We start from the raw sequence: 19,957 nt of genomic DNA on the forward strand, positions 1-19,957 counted from the left end.
AAGGCCTGAATCCCAACATCAGATTCTACCGTTTTCCTTCCAGGCCTCACGAATCGGAGCATCGGGCGCGCTGGATAAGCGAAACTTCGCGCCATGCTGACTGCTTCGCCTGTCTTGAAGCTTGCTTGATTATCTGCGTTCTAAAATTCGGTCTTTTGCACCTACAGTTCCGACGGCAGACCGACATAGCAGCAGGTATGGCTGGTGATTCACGATTCGAGACCTGGCCACAGCGACAATTAACAATTCTACCAGTGCGAAGTGGTGAAGTGACCAGGTGGTGTTCAAATAAGCACAAATGGTCGGGCTGATTCGGTGACAATTCACTAGCCCACTACGACCAGCACAGCATCCTTGACCTCAAGTCAGCACGTTGAGGCAGCGCAGTAAGGTAGTATTGATTGCAGCACATCGATGATCGAGCGCGGTCATACATCAAGCGAGCAGCGCGATTCGTACGTACGTCACTGCGAGCTCATATACATTGCATCAGTTATTTATCAGTTGCTAAAGCGACGGATTGCTGCTACTACAGTGCAGGCAAAATTACTTGTCTAGCGGCATGCAGTCAACGAAGATTGGAGGAAGCCCGCCGTTTCGCGGCATGTCGAAAGACAGCTGCCGTCGCGGCGCGCACCGTCGTGCGCTCGATAAGTTCCGTACACATGTCTGCTTATCGCTGCTGTGAATTCATTTATAGCAAGCATTTCCTCGCGTTTGTGCGTCTGAATCTAGCAGTGTGCAAATCTTACCTGAAGTTCAACTTCGTACGCGACTCGCTTCCCTTGCGATTGACACCGCGCAAAAACTTCGATCGCCGCTTATTTCTTGAACGGCGTACACGTATTCGGCGTTGCATAATTTATTGCCTTTACGCAGCGTGCCACCCATGAAAAAATCTTCGGCGCCCGATATTCGCTGCAAGCCGTGGTACAAGAAAACCGAAAGTGGCGAGTCCATATTGTAAGCGTGTATTTCCGAAGCAGACGACCGAGCTTGGTACTACCCAGTTCAGGACAGGGGGCGCTTTTTAGCGCCATTTTCGCAGCGCCCCCTGGGCAATGCAAGAGCCCCATAGCTGTCTACTAATTTGCTATCGTAATCGATGCTTCGCCTTTCGCGCGAAACTGCGATATCTTTAATTTATCGCAAATTTAGTGCATTGGGAGTAAATCTTTGTTTTTTTCCAAATGAGAGAAAGTTTTATTTCTGGACTTTTCTTTCTCTAGGTCACGGCAAACGGGTGCGCGTTACAATCGAGGGCGCGTTAGAATCGAGTAAATACGGTACATGTGCCAATTTTGAGGCCATTGCGTAGAGAAAGAAAGATATTTATCTGCATATAACTATGACTTAAGAACTTCTTTTGGTCATACAGGAACAAAAACATTTTATTCCTAAAACCTTTTGCACCTGGTTATAATACTAATTTAGTGTACCAAGATATAGACCAAAACAGCATGTCATGTGCAGGATTATATAGCAGAAATATGTTACTTGTGCATGTTGTTGTGTCATTGTTAAATTTAAGCACATACTTCAGATGTCTTCTGTAGTTGTTCCACATAGAGTTAGTCTTGGGTGTGTTTGCATGCAGATAATGCCACATGTAGTTGCTGTAAGGTAAAGTGAAGAAAAAAAGCTTGCTTATTTATAAATGGTATTATACAATTGAGTTAGTCACTCATTGGTCACTTGAGGAAGCTGTGTTATGTAACTGAAAATGGAAGTGGCTTCTATGTAAACGTGAGATTTGTTGCTACCTGAGAAAAAGCATTGAATCAAGATAGTGCCAAAAAAACTTCTGGCCTCAAATGCAAGGAACTATTTCACAGAGTATTTCGAAACAATCTTTCATTTGCAATATCGGTAATCATCTAAAAGACAAAAGAAGTGCTTTTCTGATGACTGACTTGATTTGAAGGGGCGCCATATTTAACGTGAAGCTCAAAGCAGAATACTAGATGCAAAGTCTTGCACGGAATGCATCCCTCCACTTTTGATTTGTTCTCTCTGTTAGGAACACATCAGTGAACTCCAGTGAATGCCTTAATAAGAAAGCTGATATTGTTGCAATGTAACAAAAATTTGTACATCACTTACACAAGCACTTATACAGATTGTTTTATATTAGCTGAACCAAATTTTTAAAAGTTGACTACGGTGGCTAAGGCAATTGCGCCTCTGTAGTTAGGTTACTTGGAGAGGACTGCACTACTTTTGTAGAAAATCACAATGTGGAATTAGTAATTAATTTAAGAAATTTTGCTGATGAGTTCTTTGATTATGTATGTTAAGGCACATACTACAAGAGCAAATTCAGGCCTCTGAGTGCTGAAAGCATGTCCATGTCATAGAAATTTATGGACTAACATGTTTCAGTATACCCATCTCCAGTGTGCCATGAAATACTCATTCTATGTCATGTTACCCCACCGCACTTCAAGAAGGTTTCTTTGGAAAATAATACTGCAGAGGTGTAATTATGTGATCTGCCACAGATAACTGTTAAAAAAGCCTGCATTAATTCAAATGTGAGTGCTTCACCACCCTTTTCAAGATTTCTAGTGTTGTGAAACAGTGGTGCGGAGGTGCTAGCTTTACTGGGAAATGTGTTAAAATGTTAGTTATCGAACTTGCTATTTCAGGTAATGTTGGATGTGATAGTTCTCTCTATGCAGAGAGCTGGTGTCTCCTACTTTTTTCTGGTGGATATCTATTTCTGTTAGCATTCAGTTCGTGTTTATTCTTGAACAATATTCTTTTTTATATATATATTTTGTGCAGTTGCTCAAAACAGTTTGTGTGTGTTCTTCATTTTTGTGTTACTGTCCGAGATGTTTCGTGAAGTGATAAAAATTTATTGTCTCTGCCTTGAAGCAACCTACCCTGCAGCCCTTTTGTAGCCTGTGATGTGCCTTGTATCTCTTTCACTGCGGTAATCCATACTGCCCAGTCAGAATATTGGAAGCTAAGGTATAGTTGTTCTATGCCAAGGTTTTTTTCTACCAACACAAATATTTATGCTTTCCAGTTTTCTGTGCTTTCAGAATGTGTCATGTGCTATGTTTTATGAGATTGAGTTTGGTAGTACACACAAGTAAAATATGTGCATGGTAATGCAGCATTCTGTTGTTTGAACTCTGTTTTATTATATCTATGTACAAGACAAAAACACATTTGAAGCATCATACCTACACTCTTCTTCTCTACACCAGCTGTCTAAGACAGTTGTGCAAACAGGAGTGAACCTGTACAAACGCCTTGTAAGAAAAAAATATCTTCAAGGCGTTTTTATAATCTAATGCTAGGTTCACTTATATTACCTAAACATCTTGCACCCAGCAAAGACATTCTCCATCTGAAGCATGACGATTTTAATGTCAAACACACACACACACACACACACACACACACACACACACACACACACACACACACACACACACACACACACACACACACACACACACACACACACACACACACACACACACATATATATATATATATATATATATATATATATATATATCGCACACTACTTACAGCGAAACCTCTCCTTGGGAAATGCAATTGCAACAAATGTAGAGAATAACAAAGGCCTAAATAAATAAGCAACACATAACAAATTCCTCTGCATCATATTGAGGAAAAACACTCATATGTATGAGATCTGAAATAACAAAAATGACCATCAGACCGACTGTTGTTAAAATCCCTGCAATAACACCAACAGTGCATTCCTAAGCTGGTTTTTTTGGCCAATCTGTTTTTGTTAGCCAGTTCATGGACGCTTTCACTTATAATCATCATGAAATATTCAAGGTGAATTTTGTACACTCTGTTCCAAATTAGTGATTTCAATTGCACTTTTGTTTGGTAAATGAATGTATGAGGAGTAATGTGGGGTACTTTCTTAAAGAAGTGTTACTGACACTGTCGATGGGGTATCGCTAAGCGTGCGGGCAGCTCCCATCTCAATTTGCAGTTGTACGTCTTTCCTTCTGCATGTTATTTTGTCATCAATTTTGTCTCATCATTGCTACCTGATTGAGCGGACAGAGCATTTTCAGAACATGTAAACTTTGTTTAAGGGAGGTTTTGCCATGTTGGCACATAACACAATTTGCTTTCTTGACTAGCTGGTGGTTTGTCAGGGGTACATGAGGAACATATATTGTGTCATACAATGACTTGCATGTTAGGTGACTCTTGATGTGGCTTACAGCATGACTGTAATTGAGGGCTGTATTTGCACCCATGAACATTGATGGCAGTGGCTGAATGGCGTCACACTTAATTTTATTAGCTGGTATGTTGCTTTTGTCACTCTGCACAGCGAAGTATAGTAGTTTTATTGTTGAGCAGCACAACTACAGTCGACTTGCATTAATTTAAACCCCTTATGAACATGAATGTGTGCCTGAATTATTCAAGTCAGTAATGTGCAATTCAAGAGAAAATTATTAATTAATATACAAAGAGGTATCTACATGGAGCACACTCTTCTCCTCCACAGCCCCTATTGAAATCAGCTGCAGATGAGCACACAGCTAGTTAGATATCCAGCACTAGTCACATGTGCTGTGACAGTCGTCAGTGTTTGACTGTACTGCTAGCTGATAAGACTTCAATACGAAGTTTTCAGAGTAATGAATCTATGTAAATTACTATCAGTATGCCTGTGTTGTCTTACTTTCAGTTGCTTTTAGCCAAAAGGGTTGGATTATTTTGTAACTTGTTTACCTGGGATGGCAAACGAAGGAAATATTCTAATGGACTGAAAGCTTTATTTGATATCTCATCGATGCCAGAGTATATAGAAAACATAGCCGGCCACCAAAAACTTTGAGAAAAGTTTGAATTGAGCGGAATACTGAATTTCTCCAGTTTTAATTATTGCAAGTCGACTGTAGTAGTTAATTATTTTTAAGTCAGTGAAGATGAACAATATTATTTAACATAAGACAAGTACAGTCAACTACCGATTTTTCTGATGTGCCTGATAATTCGGACGCCGTCGCGGCACCGCCACGTACCCCATAAAGTCAATGTATAAGGACGTCTGCAATTTCGGACGCAACATCCTTTCGCCATCCAGTTTTACGTACTTTTGCCATGACCGCAGGCCCGAAGCTGTGTTATCGAAGCCAGCGCCAACACCATTTTTATTATCTCGCCGCCTCGAATAGGCGCTCGCACGTAGATGCGATGGCAGATGTAGCCACTACCGCGGCAACGCTAGGCCTAGCTGGTTCGATGTTCGTTACCATGCTTCTTGCTGTTCATTGCCGTGTTTTTCATTGACAGAACTCGCCGTTGTCAGCAATGGAGCTGACTCCGCCTTTGTAATCCTCGCCAATACCTTAGAAGCTGCGAAAGCACGCCACGTTGCGTAATGCCGGTTCCCCTAAAGTCAGTTTCTCCTCAATAAGGTAGTGTTACGCGCTGAAGCGTACCAAGAGTGGGAAAGGACAATTATTATGGGACATAATATGTATATTTTAATTATACATCTGTGCACCCGCTCTCTCCTATCACAGTACAAGCACCGATACGCCTAAGTGTACTGGCAGGCCTTCAGAGCTATTTCGGATGTGCCTTTGGCGATTTGAGCCCTTGGGTGCAGTGAAAGGCATGCAACAATTTTTTAACTGCCCGATTCTTCGGACGTTTTCGCGGCCCCTAGGGAGTCCGAAAAATCGGAAGTTGACTGTATATCTTATGATTAGTTTTCATTGCCCATGCACATTGCAATTTTTTAAATTACAGTAAGGGTGTAGCTTCCTGAAGATCTCTGAAATTATGATTGTGGCTGAAAGTCATGCTGACAAAAATACATAATCTGCACTACTGTTGATCCCATTAATGTTTCCTATCAATCAAAGGTCTCTCCTGGCTGTGTTTATCCAAAATAAAAGGCAAATTACGTAATGACAAATATTTTGGTTTGTTATAATCTAATGTGCACATTACTTTGCAACTCAATGATCGTAACATTATGGGTTGCTGTAGTTGAAAGTTGCAATGGCTTATATAATGGGCAAAGCAGCTGGCTACTACCAATGTATCACAGAAAAAGAAAGCAAGAAATTCGCTGTAACTTCTTATCAGCAGCTTGAAGTCCACCTAACATTGTTCATAAGTAGCTACAGCCATCAATGTCGTTAATTTTTTTTTTAAATATCTGATACACACAATATTTAAAGAAAGCAAAAAATAACAATCTTGTCCTGTGCACAAAGCACTAGAAAGCTACTAGTAGTACTTTGATTTGTGTGAGTGCACAGTGAAATACAAGTGGCTGCCTGAACTAAATATAAATACTATTGGTTCATACCTCAGGTAGTTATCAATAATGCAAACTCAACAACTACACCATTTTCACAAGGAGACAGGAAGTCTCTTCTATGTCTACACTGCTGGATAATCACACTTCTACTTTTATGCTGGTGAAAGCTGTTCACTTGCTACAATAAAGTTCACAGCACATCCCTCTCTTTTCGAGGAGCACAGGGAAGGGCATTTGAGTGAGCTACATATGCTTGTTTACGAGGTGTTCACTAACTGAATTTTGGTGGCTTTTATACTCCATAATTACTATCATAATGGCATTGCTGATTTTCATACAGTACCCTCAAATGCCCTTAAATGCCCTCATGAACACCTTTCAGAACAAGAAATGCAATCAAACAGCAGACTGGCAGGACTGCTTCTCTGCAGAAGTGTCACATAGATGCCTTCTCTGAAATCATGGACACTATCAAATAGTGGGAGGTGGGTTTGATTGCAGACTACAGTGTATGCTGTGACTGACACGTTAAGTACAGTTCATGTCTGTCCATAGCAGCTGACATTGACCAGAAGCAAAACATGCTTATGCTGCTTTTAAAGAGGCTGAAGTTGCACGATCAAGCTCACTTTTCAATAAGAAAGGGAAGGTGTACACAAACACAGCACTGGTTACACATGAAATGTTCTCATGGGCCGGCCTTTAGAGAGCTTAACAATCACCCTTAACCTTGTCCGTGTATTCTCAGGGAACTGCCTGTGGACGTGCTGATTCACGTTCTGGCCGTGCCTTGATAAATATGTGTTCATCAAGTAGTGGCTGGAGTTCATACAGATGGGCCTGGGGATCCAGAAGGCAATCTTCAAGTGCCAGGAATGCAATTCCCCCTGGCTTACAGGATGTCCATGTTGTCAAACAATGTGCCTTCACATCACTGTTGCATTGGTCCCTTGAGTGTTGTCATGTTGTTAGGCAGACAGGCTCTGTGATACTGCAGCTCGTGTTGCTGGCTTGAACAACTTGTCCTTTATGGCACGAGGCAGATTGCTGGTTCATCTCTCACTATACACAGCACACATAGTCACTGCACACAGTCACATACCTATTATCGCAGCATATGTACAACACACACACATTTTTATAAATTAATCAAAGGGCCATATCTGGCCAAGTCCAAAAAAAAGATGCCCGAGCTCCTGCTGTTGCTCAGGCAGCCTTGGCCTTTGTCCACCTGCGCTTCTTCCTTCTTGTGGCAGGTCTTAGTTTCATCTCTACCCTGGACAGCTGTACCCACTCGAGGGCATCCATGTCGTACCAAGTTAAGCCAACTTTGTACTTGCCATTAATGTTGACATACTGGCAATGGTTGTACCACCAGCCTGAGGAGTAGTACACAGCACAGTGGGTGCTACTGAAGTCATTATCTCTGTCAGCTGTGCTGAATGCCATACCTGAATGGTACTCGAGAGCATTGCTGGCATTACCTCGGTAGCCCAACACTTCCAGTCGGTACCTCTGAGCTTCTGAACCAACAACAATGTGGTCATACTCAACAAACTTGTAATTTCCAGACACATCCCAAAGGTCAATGCGAAGTGAGTAGTTTCCAGAGGAGGTGATCTCATGTAGTGCATCGTTTCCTAGCCAGTGTTCACCAGACACATCACCAAAACCTTGCTTGTAATCATCCCAGTTCCGATAAAAGTCCTGAGAGCCGTCACATCGGCGCTGCACTACTGTCCAGCCACCACCGTCTGTCTGCATATCACAAAAGACTAGGCGGGCCTTCTTAGCACCGTGGGGGTGGATCAGTTGCACTCCGCTGTGTTGACCATTTGTAGGATGACTGATGTTGGAAGAGCAGTCTGCAAAAGAGAAAAGGGGCAAACTTGGTCAGGAATGCACAGGCTGTGGCTCACAGTTCACTTAGTTCGCATAGACTGTTTGACTCAAGCATAATCTCAAGACAGCTGGCAGGCAAGAATGTCTGGTTAGTAAAATGATTTGTACTTATAAATCATCAAAATATTATTAACATGTTGCATGTACATTCATTTTCACAGCCAGAGGAAACAATCATTACACAAAAAGGTATAATCATAAATATGTGTGATAGCGGAAGTAATAGTACCTATTGTGCACACTACATAGAGTAATTAAGTATGTCAGTAGTAACCATTTTGCATAACTACTTGCCTTGTGGTAAATTGTCCTCAAACTTTTCCACTTCTCCTTCAAGACGAGTAATGTTTTTCCTCATTTTGGGCACTTCTTCGGTCATGTTGCGTAGAATGCTGGATAAGTCTTCCTGCTTTCTCTTCCACTCATCGAGAACCTCACGGTTTACTGCCTGGTCCAGTGATCTTGCAAGGTGTGCCAACTTGCGGCCGTTGTGTTCAACCATCTTGGAAAGCCGTGTGCTTGCAACTTCAAGGTTTGCAATCTTAATCTCTTGAGACACCCAGTCACTGCCTGCTTTGCGGCTTGATACTGTTGTGTTGAGGACTGCTCCTTCCACGCTAAGTATCTTGTACCGAGTTTTGTCCAGCTCAGATCTTGCCTGGAGCAGATCATTCTTCAGGCTAGCAAGGGACTCTCGTCTGGCAAGCTCATCTTGTCGGACAGCTTTGGCTAGTGACAAAGCAGTGGCTACATCGAAGTCACATTTGGAGACTTCCTTGCGCAGATCATTCAGACCTCGGTCCACTTTCTTCTCAAGTGAGCGCAAGTCCCTGAAGAGCTCTACAGTTGAGGCATGGACTTTGTCAACACTCTGGAAGCAGCTTGAAACGTTTCGAACATTCTCACTTTGTGCTAGCATTCGATCTTCCAGCTGGCGCAACTGGCTGTCAATCTGTGTTGAGTAGGCTGTGCTGGAAACTCCTTGCAGTGAAGCTATGGCCAAAGAGAGTTCAGTGCTATTCCGACGCATTCGGCTGATGTCCTTGGCCAGTTTGGACTGATCATGAGACAGTGTTTGGACATTTCTCTGAAGATGGTAGACTAACTGCCGGAGGTCTCGATGGTGGCGAACTTCATGCCTTGGTGCTTCCGTGTCTGCATCTGTTGCGAAATAAGGTTTGAAGGAGAATGAATGACATAATAAGGAAGTTTGTTTTATGTCTGTGTTGGACAGTGACAGCATGTTTGGTTTGGTGAGAGATAGAAGTAATAGATGCACAGTAGTAGTGGTCAAAAAGCTTGCTACAGGCAAATTGTGAAGCTTGTAAACCGTGGTTCAAGTAACCATAAAGGAATTTGTTGCATAACAAACTGCACCTTTTCATAGGCTTAATTAAGCTACCAACATGCACAGTGGGCATAAACTGTGGTCATAAACTAGCTGTGGGCAAGTGAGCATACACTAGCTATCACTTATAGCAGCTATGCCTCTTCTTCCCAATTTTATGTATCAAACAATCTGTGAAAGAAAGATTAAAAAATGAAAAAGTGGGAGATGGCCAGCAAGAAACATCAGTGCCAATAAAATGAAAAGAGACTCAAGTTGTCACCTGGCATTTTTTTTTCTTTTTGTTTTTATGGCCATAAGTTTTTTTTCATCAAATGCTGTAATGCTTTTAATTTTGCTGTGGTTACCTTAAAAGACATAATCCATAGTAAACCACTGCACTTGAGGGCAGGGTGGGTACTAGTCGGTTGTGGATCTTTCTACAATGGCCAGTAGATTGTGCTCTTGCTCCGTTATTTGACTAAATTGTGATAAGTCATTGCAGCATGCACCATAATAAAATAATGCATATCTGTCTTTGAAGTTGAGAGAATGAAGTAAACTTACCAGTAGGATGTGGGGCAGGCTCTCCTGCAGGCTCCATCCCTGAGCCCTCGAAATATTCAAGTGCATCTGCTTGCTGGTGCTTTTCCTGCAGTAGTTAAACACAAGCATGATGTGAGAAGCTGGGGTCTTTTGTGCTCATGCAGTTCTTATTGTTTACTGTTTGGAAATCTTGCATGGTTACATGCAGAATCTCATTGCTTCAGATCAAAGACGACATGGACCGTTCATTTAATTGCCTTTTCGTTCAGCTGGAGCCATCTGGTCTGTCCAAAGCATTGAGAAGTGTGAAATCATGTACTAGACATGCTGCTTAAAAATAGATATCACTGAAAGCTTCAAACTGTAGTTTTCCTTAAAGCCACTACTTGTGCATTTAATAATTTCTTTGTGTGCTTGTGAAAGTCGCCCACAGTGCACATGCTGTGGTACAGCAGATGTAGGAAGCCACAGAGCTCAAGGCATTGAACGCTATATTGGCAAACTGAAGGAGTGATTCCTTTCAGATTGCTTGTGTGAATGTTCATTTGCAAAAAAAGACATGTGCAGCACAGGGTGAAGCAACGCACATACGTGCTTCTTCTTCTTTTTTTTTTTTTGCAAGACAGGTTCTATATTTTTCTTTGCTGCCTGTTTTTTGACATTTGCAAACAGTAAGGTTTTGTTATTACAAAGATGCTTTTTTGCGGTTAAATTCAATTATGTCACCAGAAAAGTACCGGCAAAAGCAAGATATGCTAAACTATGAAAGAAGAGATAGTAATGCAATTTCGCTTTGTTTGCTGATATTTGTTTTACTCTCACTTGCACACTACACACAGGAATCCTTATTTATGCTTAGTATGAGAGCCTTAATTCAAGTTGTGCGAAGCCTGGCTCTTTATTCATGTGGTTTTCCTGTTCTGGCTTAGCCTGTTTTCTTAGTTTGTCTCTCCGCAGTGTCATAGCATGTGTATTCATAGTGGGCAGCTATGACACCATCATTCACATAATGTAAGCTCAACTGGAAGCTGTTGATGTGTGCGCATGGGTTAACCTGGCCTGATGACACTACTCAGGCTAATAGAAATTAAGGATTGTACTCATTATGCCTGAAATATCATTCGTGCTCACCAAACAGTGGAATCGACAAAGCTTTTTGTTGACACCAATAGAATAGAATTTAGAATTTCCTGCTACTCTATGCCAGCACTGGTGGCTTCGGATTTCGCATCATCGTGACATCATGTACCTTTCAACAAGTAGTGGAAAGCAATCTCGAAGGCCATGCTTTGCTGAACAGCAAATGACGGAAGTGACGACATGAGATAGTCACCATGTTGTAAACGCCACCTACGACGAGAGGCTGAAGGTTACCCTTGAAAACCAGGCAAGTAACAGTGCCAAGTGTTATATTGAATGATCCATGTCAGAAAATAAGATGTTGTTGCAAAATTTAAACAAGAACAGAGCTGCACAGAGCGCAAAATTTTTATGATGGGCAGCAAAAATTTTAAAAAATGCATATCTTTGTAGCTGTTTCTGGCTTCTGAAATCTTTTGGCACCTGCGGCATGCCAAAGCATGGTCTCCGAGATTGGTTCCTGCTGCTCTGCGGAAGCCCTTATTGGCGATAATGGGCATATCACTTGCGGAGATACTTGCACTTTCATGAGATTTCATGTGACTAGTGCCGGACGCTTCGGCGTCTACGGGGAACAGCATTTCTCGCACAATGCCAAGAATGCCGTCTTAGCAGTGTTGCATCCTTCTTTCTCTATGCACGATTGGCACTGTCCATAGAGTTTCTCACAATAATCGTGAGTAACATTATGGCGAAGTCACTCCGGCGCTAGTCACGTGAGAATTGCCCAAGAATACCGCACCTCCGGCCATTGTAGTTTTTAGTTTTCTTTATCACTCTATTTGCACTTGCACAACAAAATAAATAAAATGCGCTGCCGCAGTCTATCACAGTATTTAAGCACGGCATGGTGGAAGTTTGGAGAAGTTCTGGGCTCAACGCTGAAGCCACAGTCGTGCTTAGCACTCGCATGGCATATGTGCGCATGCTGACTTAGCCAATTTACGCTTGGCCGTGCTTAACCTGAATTTTCCTCTTAACTTTTTGACAAGAATCGCGCTTCCTACTGCCTAAATTTAGCAGCAAGCTCGCATTGTATGGCGTAAATCATTTCGTATAACCAACCTTTGGCACTGTTACTTGTGTGGTTTGTCAAGAAGAAAGAAGGGTCGAACAAGTGTCGATGCTAAGAAAGACAAGGTCGACGTACATGATGGTTCGATGATTCGATGGTGAAATATTGATAGATTTCTATTCTACCTCTCTATCTCTTTTTAATGCTCATTTTGGCTAATTTCGCATCTTACTGGTGTGGTATTTCACGTGCAATGACATCGACACTTGGATGGCCGGTTTTTGACCAAGACACCAGGTGGGCCGATCCCGGAGATCGGCCCACCTGTCTATCAGCCCAACCACAAGTCTATGGTGCATTGTGGTTGATTTTGGACTATATTGGCTCTAATTATGCCCGTACTGTTACTTTTACCGAGTCTGCGGCTAATTATCGCTTCTTGTCTCGTTGAGATCTGCATTTTGATATATTTCGTGACTCGCTGTTATGTTCTGAAGGCGCGAAAAGACCGTTTTTTTTTTCTTGAAGTGGGTGCAAGAGACCTAGACGCGCCAAACCATGTGAAGTTATAAGAGGACCTTATCTTCAAAAATGCTAGGTTACATGTGTCTGCACCCCTCACAGTGTGAGATGTTCAACACATGGTGGTTATGAAGTTACCTGGTCGCTTCCGACGTCTGCAGTACGGAAAAGCATGGCTGTTGACATTATTTTGATTAATCGCTGGGGTGGGAGGAAGTGTGATGTGCACACCAATATAATGGTGCAGACAAAGGCAAATTTGCATCTTTTACTTGAAAAAGCAGGCAAGTAACAGTTCCAAGGGTTATATTGAATGATCCGGGCTATAAAATGCGATCTTGGGGCGAAATTTGAGCAAGAACAAAGCAGTTTTAAATGCAAAAAATGTTTTAAGTATCTTTAAAGGAAAAAACACAGGTCGTTGTTCTCACGTGACAGTTTTAACGTGGTCTTTTTTTTTTTTTTTCGTCAAATGAAGGTCTGAACACTCTAAACCTTGGAATAGAGTGAAGTGCAAGAATGCCCTAAATAAATTACTATAGTACTTATTTCTACGAGCCAGTTTCGGTTTAGGTGTCCAGAAGGTGGGTGCATCATGATGTCACGGTACACTGGCTCGCTCTGTTTTTATGATCGCTGTAACTGACACACATGGTTGTAGCCCAAAATAAGCATGCAGTGTGCTTATTCTTTATGAGCAACAACTTCATTCTTAACTTATTGTTACACGGCATCATCAAATCTTGCTCTGTGACGCCCTTAATTTTTGAGACAAATTTAGAATCAAATTAAAATATCTTATATGTGTTTCTCAACATTCATACTTGCTAAGTGGGATCTTCTTTTCATGCAAGAAGCGTATGGCACAATTTCTGCAACTTCCTCTTTAACTGCAATACAGCATATTGCGCTGCGTTCGTTTTTCATGCCACCTGTAGCTCTTTAAGCCTTTATTGACGGCACATATAAATACCAGAAAAAATAATTTATTATCTATCTAAATGTGCAAAACACATCAAGAATAGGCATAATGAACGAAAAGGAAAAAATAATTTGCACCAACTTTTTTAGCATAGCGGGGAAACATCAGACAGAAAACTGTAAGTAGGCTTGCCCCCAGGCTACCTATGGCTTCGTTTACAATTTGTACCGAAAGCTCTCGCCATATGTGAACCATAGGTGTACATTTCTTTTGCTTTATATCACACGTGTGACACCACTGCAGCCAGAGATATGACCATGCTCTTACCATGCTTTTAAAAGAAAGCGAGTCGCATGCCAAACTTCTTCCTCGTCATGCGTTCCTGCTCTAAACTAACACATGACGTTTGATGCCTGTCATTCAGTGTTGGCCGAAGAGAGTCGAAAACTTGATAATCAATACCAAAACTAAGGAAGAAAATTTTCTTTCTGGTATGTATTGCCTGTAGGGAATACTCGAGTAAATTAACATTCGAGAATACTAAGAAAGGCTGCTCTTACCACGAGAGGAGGCTCGATAAGCCAGGAAAGATGCAAAAATGAGACGGGCGGTGCCGCGGCACTGAAGTTCCCGCACCAGCCAGCCGTGGCGTCATGGATTTTGACGGTGTCACCTTAGGCCTAGCTAATTTCTTATAAGTAAAGATGGACTAGATTGTGTTCTAAAGGAGCCAACGACTGAACTTAGCGAGTTTCGAAACTTTCACTGCACGAGAAAGTACTTTGAAATCTATGACGTCACACTGACGTACCGGCGCTGTGGTTTGGACGCTAAATAAAAGAAAATATGAAGTTCGGGCTTAGCTGTTCATTCTGGTAAACGACCTCTTACCGCGAAATTAACTAAAATTAAGTTCTGAAATAATGCGTTCTCAGTCTAAACTGATTTATTGTTCCTATTTAAGGCCCCTTTAAATTTTGGTGCACAGGCTGCAAAGGAGGCGCCAGGCGCGTAGTTGTGAGTGAAAAAGCACTCGGACGAGATGGAAGGGATGGCTCACTCGGCCGAGCTTGCGACAACATGCCTGAAGCCTAAAATGCCTAAATGCCTAAAGGAAGAACGGCGGCTGTCAGGCTTACCTCGTCGTCGTCGTTTCGCTTTCTGGTTCCGCCCAGTCGCTGGTTCCGGAAATCCTCGGCGAGTTCCGAAACCTGTGTGGGCGAGGAGAAAACAGAGATAATGCGCTTTATTACATAACGCTCGTGCGATGCCGTTTCCCCCCTTCTCTTAGTGCACAGTGCAGCAGTCAACGCGCGCGAACTGTGCGCCGGGGCTTAGGCTGCGCGTCGCCTCGCGCTGATGAATGCAGATCCACGCGCCGCCATCGGCGGGCGCACCCTAACGACCGGCGGCGCGTAATCCCTAATTAATGAAGTGCCCCCCGTTTGGCCGCGCTGGGCGCTGTTATGACGGCAAATCAAAGATTTATGCGATAAAGCGCGCACGTCACGACTTACGTGGTTGCGTACGGAATCGCCTGGAGCGCGTCGCGACGTCCAAGCGTGCGCGACGTGCGTGATGGAGCCGCGGCGAGCGGGCACGTGGGCAGGCAGCCGATGCGGTCTCCTCGCGCCGCTCGAGTGTTGCTCGGGGCACAGTGCGTGTCGGACTGACGTCGCTTTTCGAAACCGCGGACAGTGTGTGTGTGTGTGTGTGTGTGTGTGTGTGTGTGTGTGTGTGTGTGTGTGTGTGTGTGTGTGTGTGTGTGTGTGTGTGTGTGTGTGTGGTGAACTCACTTATAAAATTTCTGGACGGTCATGTCCATCAAGTGACTTCGCGTAAACACCTGCTGTCTGAGGTTGCAGAGGAAACCACATCAATACGTACTGGGCAAAGAACACATTGCACAAGCTTAAGTAAGTGCGTCAGAGGGATTTTTTTTTTTTTAAATTTAGGGTACACGGGTACATGTTTTATGTTCAGTCTTTTTTTTTTTTTTTTTCGGTCACTGTGTCGCATTTCCGATCGTTATATTCAATTTTTTTGTAGCGCAGGCACAACGACACGGACACAGAAGACACATGCGAGTTGGATTAACAAACCCGTTGCGTATGTTGTCTCATGTGCCTTCTATTTCCGTGGTTATATGTGTGTGTGTGTGTTATAGGTGGCTATATGGGCAACAGGCCCATATAGCCACCTTAATTCTGCAATCGTTAGTTCTGCGCTCATCGCGCAAGGTTTCTTATTCTCACACGGATGCAAACTGAAATAGTGCTGCTAGAACAACGCTAAAGTTTTGCTGTGATTTTGGACTTGGCGTCCTGCTTTGCTCGAAGGTGCAATAAATAGGTAATAAAGGGTAATAATTAGGTAAAAACAAAATAATAAGGTAATGGGCGCTGGCTGGAGAAGTGGAGATTCACTGTGGCGATGGTTATTTTGCATTTAGGGCTAGTTGTTTCGAGAACAATTTCTATGCTCTCTGGCCTTGGCATTTCGAAAGAAACTAGACCATGCATACAGCTGGGCCGTAACAGAGGCTCCCAGCTGGCGCAGTGACCGAAACCGCCCCTTCGTGTGGTCTTCTCCATCCATCTCGCGTCGCGATTTCAACTGACAGTCGTTCATGTAGCATCTGAAATACAAATCGTACTTGAAAAGGGGCCGTTGGGCAGAGTTATACGGCTGCTAGTTCTAGGTCTGCCTGCAGCTAGGAACATACCTCATTTTATCTGCCCATCATACTATAGCCGCACGTATAGTGATGCTTAGATACATGGATGAAGAGGGCAACATAACCACTTCTTAGTTCCATGCAAAACCGCTACTATGTCTTTTCATATGAACGAAACAAGACAGGAAAGGAAACATTTACAGTAGTAAGGATGCCATCCTATAGCGTAACACGCTACGCAGTGGTGCATTAATTGAGTTTTAGACAAGCTTTTGCCTGCATATGGAGCGGGGATGCAGGCGTTTAGAGGAAGCTTTAGCGCGGAGCCAACTCAGATTTCTTTATTCAGATACATGTAAAATGGAGAAATGCGCTCATTAAACAAACTACTGCTGGACCGATTCCAATGAAATTTGTTGCATTTGAGGGTGAAATCTGAAGTCTTATAACGACCATATACGAGTAGAAAGCACTATGTTGATTTATAATATATTTAACAATAGTTGTCAACAGCCGCTAATTAAAGAAAATGAAACGCAATGTTTACGATTCCTTAACTCAGCACCAAGAAACAGGTATCGAAGTTCTGTAAACTGCATCTGTTAGAGTACCTCAAGTGAGTTTACAGCTTAAGTTAAACGGTTGCATTGTTTACGGGGTTTTTATTAAAGCAATGCTCACAAATTAGTGTTATATTTCAGAGCGATGTATAATATATTTTAGATGCCTCAGTAGGTGCAGTTTACAAAATTCTGATGTAATTTTTTGTTACCAAGTTAGAGAGTAGCAGTAAGCTTGAATCATCAGTTTCCCTCTTTTCCTTTCTCTTTTAGATTTTGTGATATTGCGATGGCCTTAATATATAAAAAAAACCTGCTGCATACAGTAGGTAGATTATAATTTTTTTTTTTTAATTTCAACAACCTTCATAAAATCTCATGCAGGGATACAGAGAAAAACGATTTCTCTGTCATCATGGATTGAGATGGGAGCTCCTAAGTTGAACCGTTCTATTAAGCGTTGCTTTTGCCTGCCTTTTAAAAGTTTACGTCTAAGTATTCAATTCTGAAGACAGTTTTCTTTTTTGACTTGCTTCAACATTTTCCTCGACAAATTCTACATTTGTGGGCACCTGCTTTTGTGCTGCTGTTCCAGAGGCCGCAAGCAGTTACTAAAGATCACATTGTAGAAGCGCACCTCAGAAACAGTGCGTCATTTTTATGGCAGCCAGTTCAATTTACATACCAGTTTGCTCAAAAGCGACTGCTCAGCTAGTAAGAGTTTATTTACTTCAACGATTACATACATTCATATAGGTGTCCCATCAAAAGATAACTATTTGGCGGTCACGAACTTCAAATGCCCTCTAGTGTATTACTAGCATTCCTGCGTCCCGACGCGCTACATTGAAAACCGCAATAACAGTTTTGCAGCTTCTAATATGATTCAAAACTTGCGTGCATTTACAAAAATTCGGTAGCATGGTTGATCTACAAATGCAGACAATGCGCGGATGAAAACTCCAGGGAAGGCAGCCAAGCTGAACCGAAAACCATTATTTTTTATTCTCAGTTTTGTTCCGGTGTGAAAAAAAAATGCAACGTTCCAGTTCAGTTCTGGTTCGCGCAAAGATAACGTTCTTTTTTCGGTTTTGGATTCAGCTTCGGTTCGATACCCTGGCCTGCAGTATCTCTTCCTTATTCGTTACGATGGAAGATCGTGAACAGTGAAGCAGACAAACAGGGAGCTTTCTCTTTAGATGCGGATTCAATAGCACAGACTCAAACCAGAAAAAGTGCGAATCATCACTGAAGCGCACTTCAAAATTCTGCTGGTCGCATACTCTGATCCCGCAGTGTGGTTTCTAGCATGGCAGATTTCTGAAATCTAGCCTAACCCGAATTTCTAACATTGGAATCTACTACGACATTTACCAATAAATGCGAAAACCTAATTGATATTAATTATCTAAACTCTCAGAACGGGGCTAAGTGTAATGCTTGAGGTCTGTAAGTGGAGGTGGTTTCTTCCACGACAAACAGGTATGGCATACTGTAACGACGACGCGATCAGAACACCGCTTAAGGGAACAAAAGAAAAGCGTAAAAAATTGTGCTGTCATACAAGGGCATTGCATGGCCGAATTGTGTCACTGCATTGAATGTGTGCTTTGGAAGGCATGCCATCTGAACGATCTCTGCATGCACGCAGGAGGAAGAACGGGCGCGTCGCTTGCTACCAATAGGGTCGAGTTGCAGAAGGGGGCAATATGGCAAGACGACTTAAGTCCAGCCTCGTCGGCTGTTTCCCATATGACACTGGATCCGGCTCGACGTTCTGCTCGCACGATCGAGAAAATCGTTTTGATGTGGGGTTGTTTTGGCGATCGAGCTGGTGTGCTGTGCTGGTTTTGCCTTCTGCTGCCATTCTCTCGAGGCTCGTACGTGCTTGTCGAACAGACTTTGCTCGTCGTGTTTATAAAATCGTGGCGGTATACGCTTCGTAGATGTGCAGCGTAGGTGTCACGTAGTCGCTGTTGCGCGCTTCTGCAGTTACCCAAGCTGCAGCGGACTGGTGCGGAAAACAATGTGGCTGCAGTCGGTGGCGAGGCATCTTTACTTTGGCTTGGTTGGGTGGCTTTCGTTTTTTTTTTTTTTTTGTTAAACCTGACTAGGCTTGAAATCGGCCGTCGTTCCAGGATAACGTTTTGCAGCGTGAGCCGGCAGTGTGACATATGCACGCACCATTGAAGAAAAATTCCTACGCTAATGCCATATATGCAAAGTGAGTCTCATGATCGCGCTAAGCTTGAGGTCGCAGGTTCGATCTCCGCCGCGGCGGCCTCATTCTGGTGAGGGCGAAATACAAAATCGCTCGTGTACTTCTGTTTAGGTGCACGATAAAGAGCCCCAGGTGGTTAAAATTAATCCCGAGTCCCCCACTACGGCATGCTTCATGATTATATCGTGACTTTGACATGTGAAACCCCAAAATGTAATTCTTTTATTGATCGTGAATTATAACAGACGATGATTAGGCGTATTTATTTCAGTCGCGACGCTTTCTTGTTGCAGAGGAAATTTTCGCTTATATTTCCATGGTTCGTACTGATTTATTTTGCTTGTTTTCTTTTCCTAATCTGTGTTGCAGCGTAATATGCTTCACTTCAGTCGACTGAGCACCTTGCATTGGTTTACATTGGTTAAAAGAGCCGTTCGGGCATTTTCGGTACGGGGGACACTTCGAATGTGTATGAAGGCATTTCAGCTTTTATAGTGACGTGAAATGGTAGATTTGTGATGTCATTATAAGATTTAATATGGCGGTGTTTATTTTTTTACCTACTCCTTTTCGGGGCACGTTGTGTTTCGATGGGTGGTTTATATTTGGGAACTCTGCGAGATTTATATACTTGTTCAACGTTTCATGAACCAGCACACAGTAATGAACTTAAATCTGACACCGATTCGCAACAAGAATAGCAAGTGAAGGCGCACGTACAGTAGATAGCAACCATAATCACACGTTGTTGCTCCTAATTACAGGGAAGTAGAGTCACCCGTTAAAAAACAACTGTGAGATTCTGGTTTTGAAGATGAACAAGTTGTGAA

General features: G+C 42.7%; 2 protein-coding genes across 9 annotated transcripts in view; one reads left to right on the forward strand and one right to left on the reverse strand.

The window, feature by feature from the left end:
- Positions 1-19,957, forward strand: part of LOC142587692 (uncharacterized) — an 868,078-nt gene that overhangs the window by 250,597 nt on the left and 597,524 nt on the right. The window lies entirely within an intron of this gene.
- The window catches only part of LOC142587733 (uncharacterized), a 56,380-nt gene continuing 43,026 nt past the window's right edge, over positions 6,604-19,957 (reverse strand). Inside the window, exons 2-5 of the mRNA XM_075698941.1 lie at positions 14,809-14,880; positions 10,092-10,176; positions 8,492-9,358; positions 6,604-8,160 (exon numbers count right to left, since the gene is read on the reverse strand). Coding sequence (XP_075555056.1) covers positions 7,502-8,160; positions 8,492-9,358; positions 10,092-10,176; positions 14,809-14,880 — 1,683 coding nt within the window. The 3' untranslated portion in view covers positions 6,604-7,501. The remainder of the gene's footprint in view (positions 8,161-8,491; positions 9,359-10,091; positions 10,177-14,808; positions 14,881-19,957) is intronic.

The sequence above is a fragment of the Dermacentor variabilis genome, chromosome 1, assembly GCF_050947875.1.
Source record: "Dermacentor variabilis isolate Ectoservices chromosome 1, ASM5094787v1, whole genome shotgun sequence".
Lineage (NCBI taxonomy): Eukaryota > Metazoa > Arthropoda > Arachnida > Ixodida > Ixodidae > Dermacentor > Dermacentor variabilis.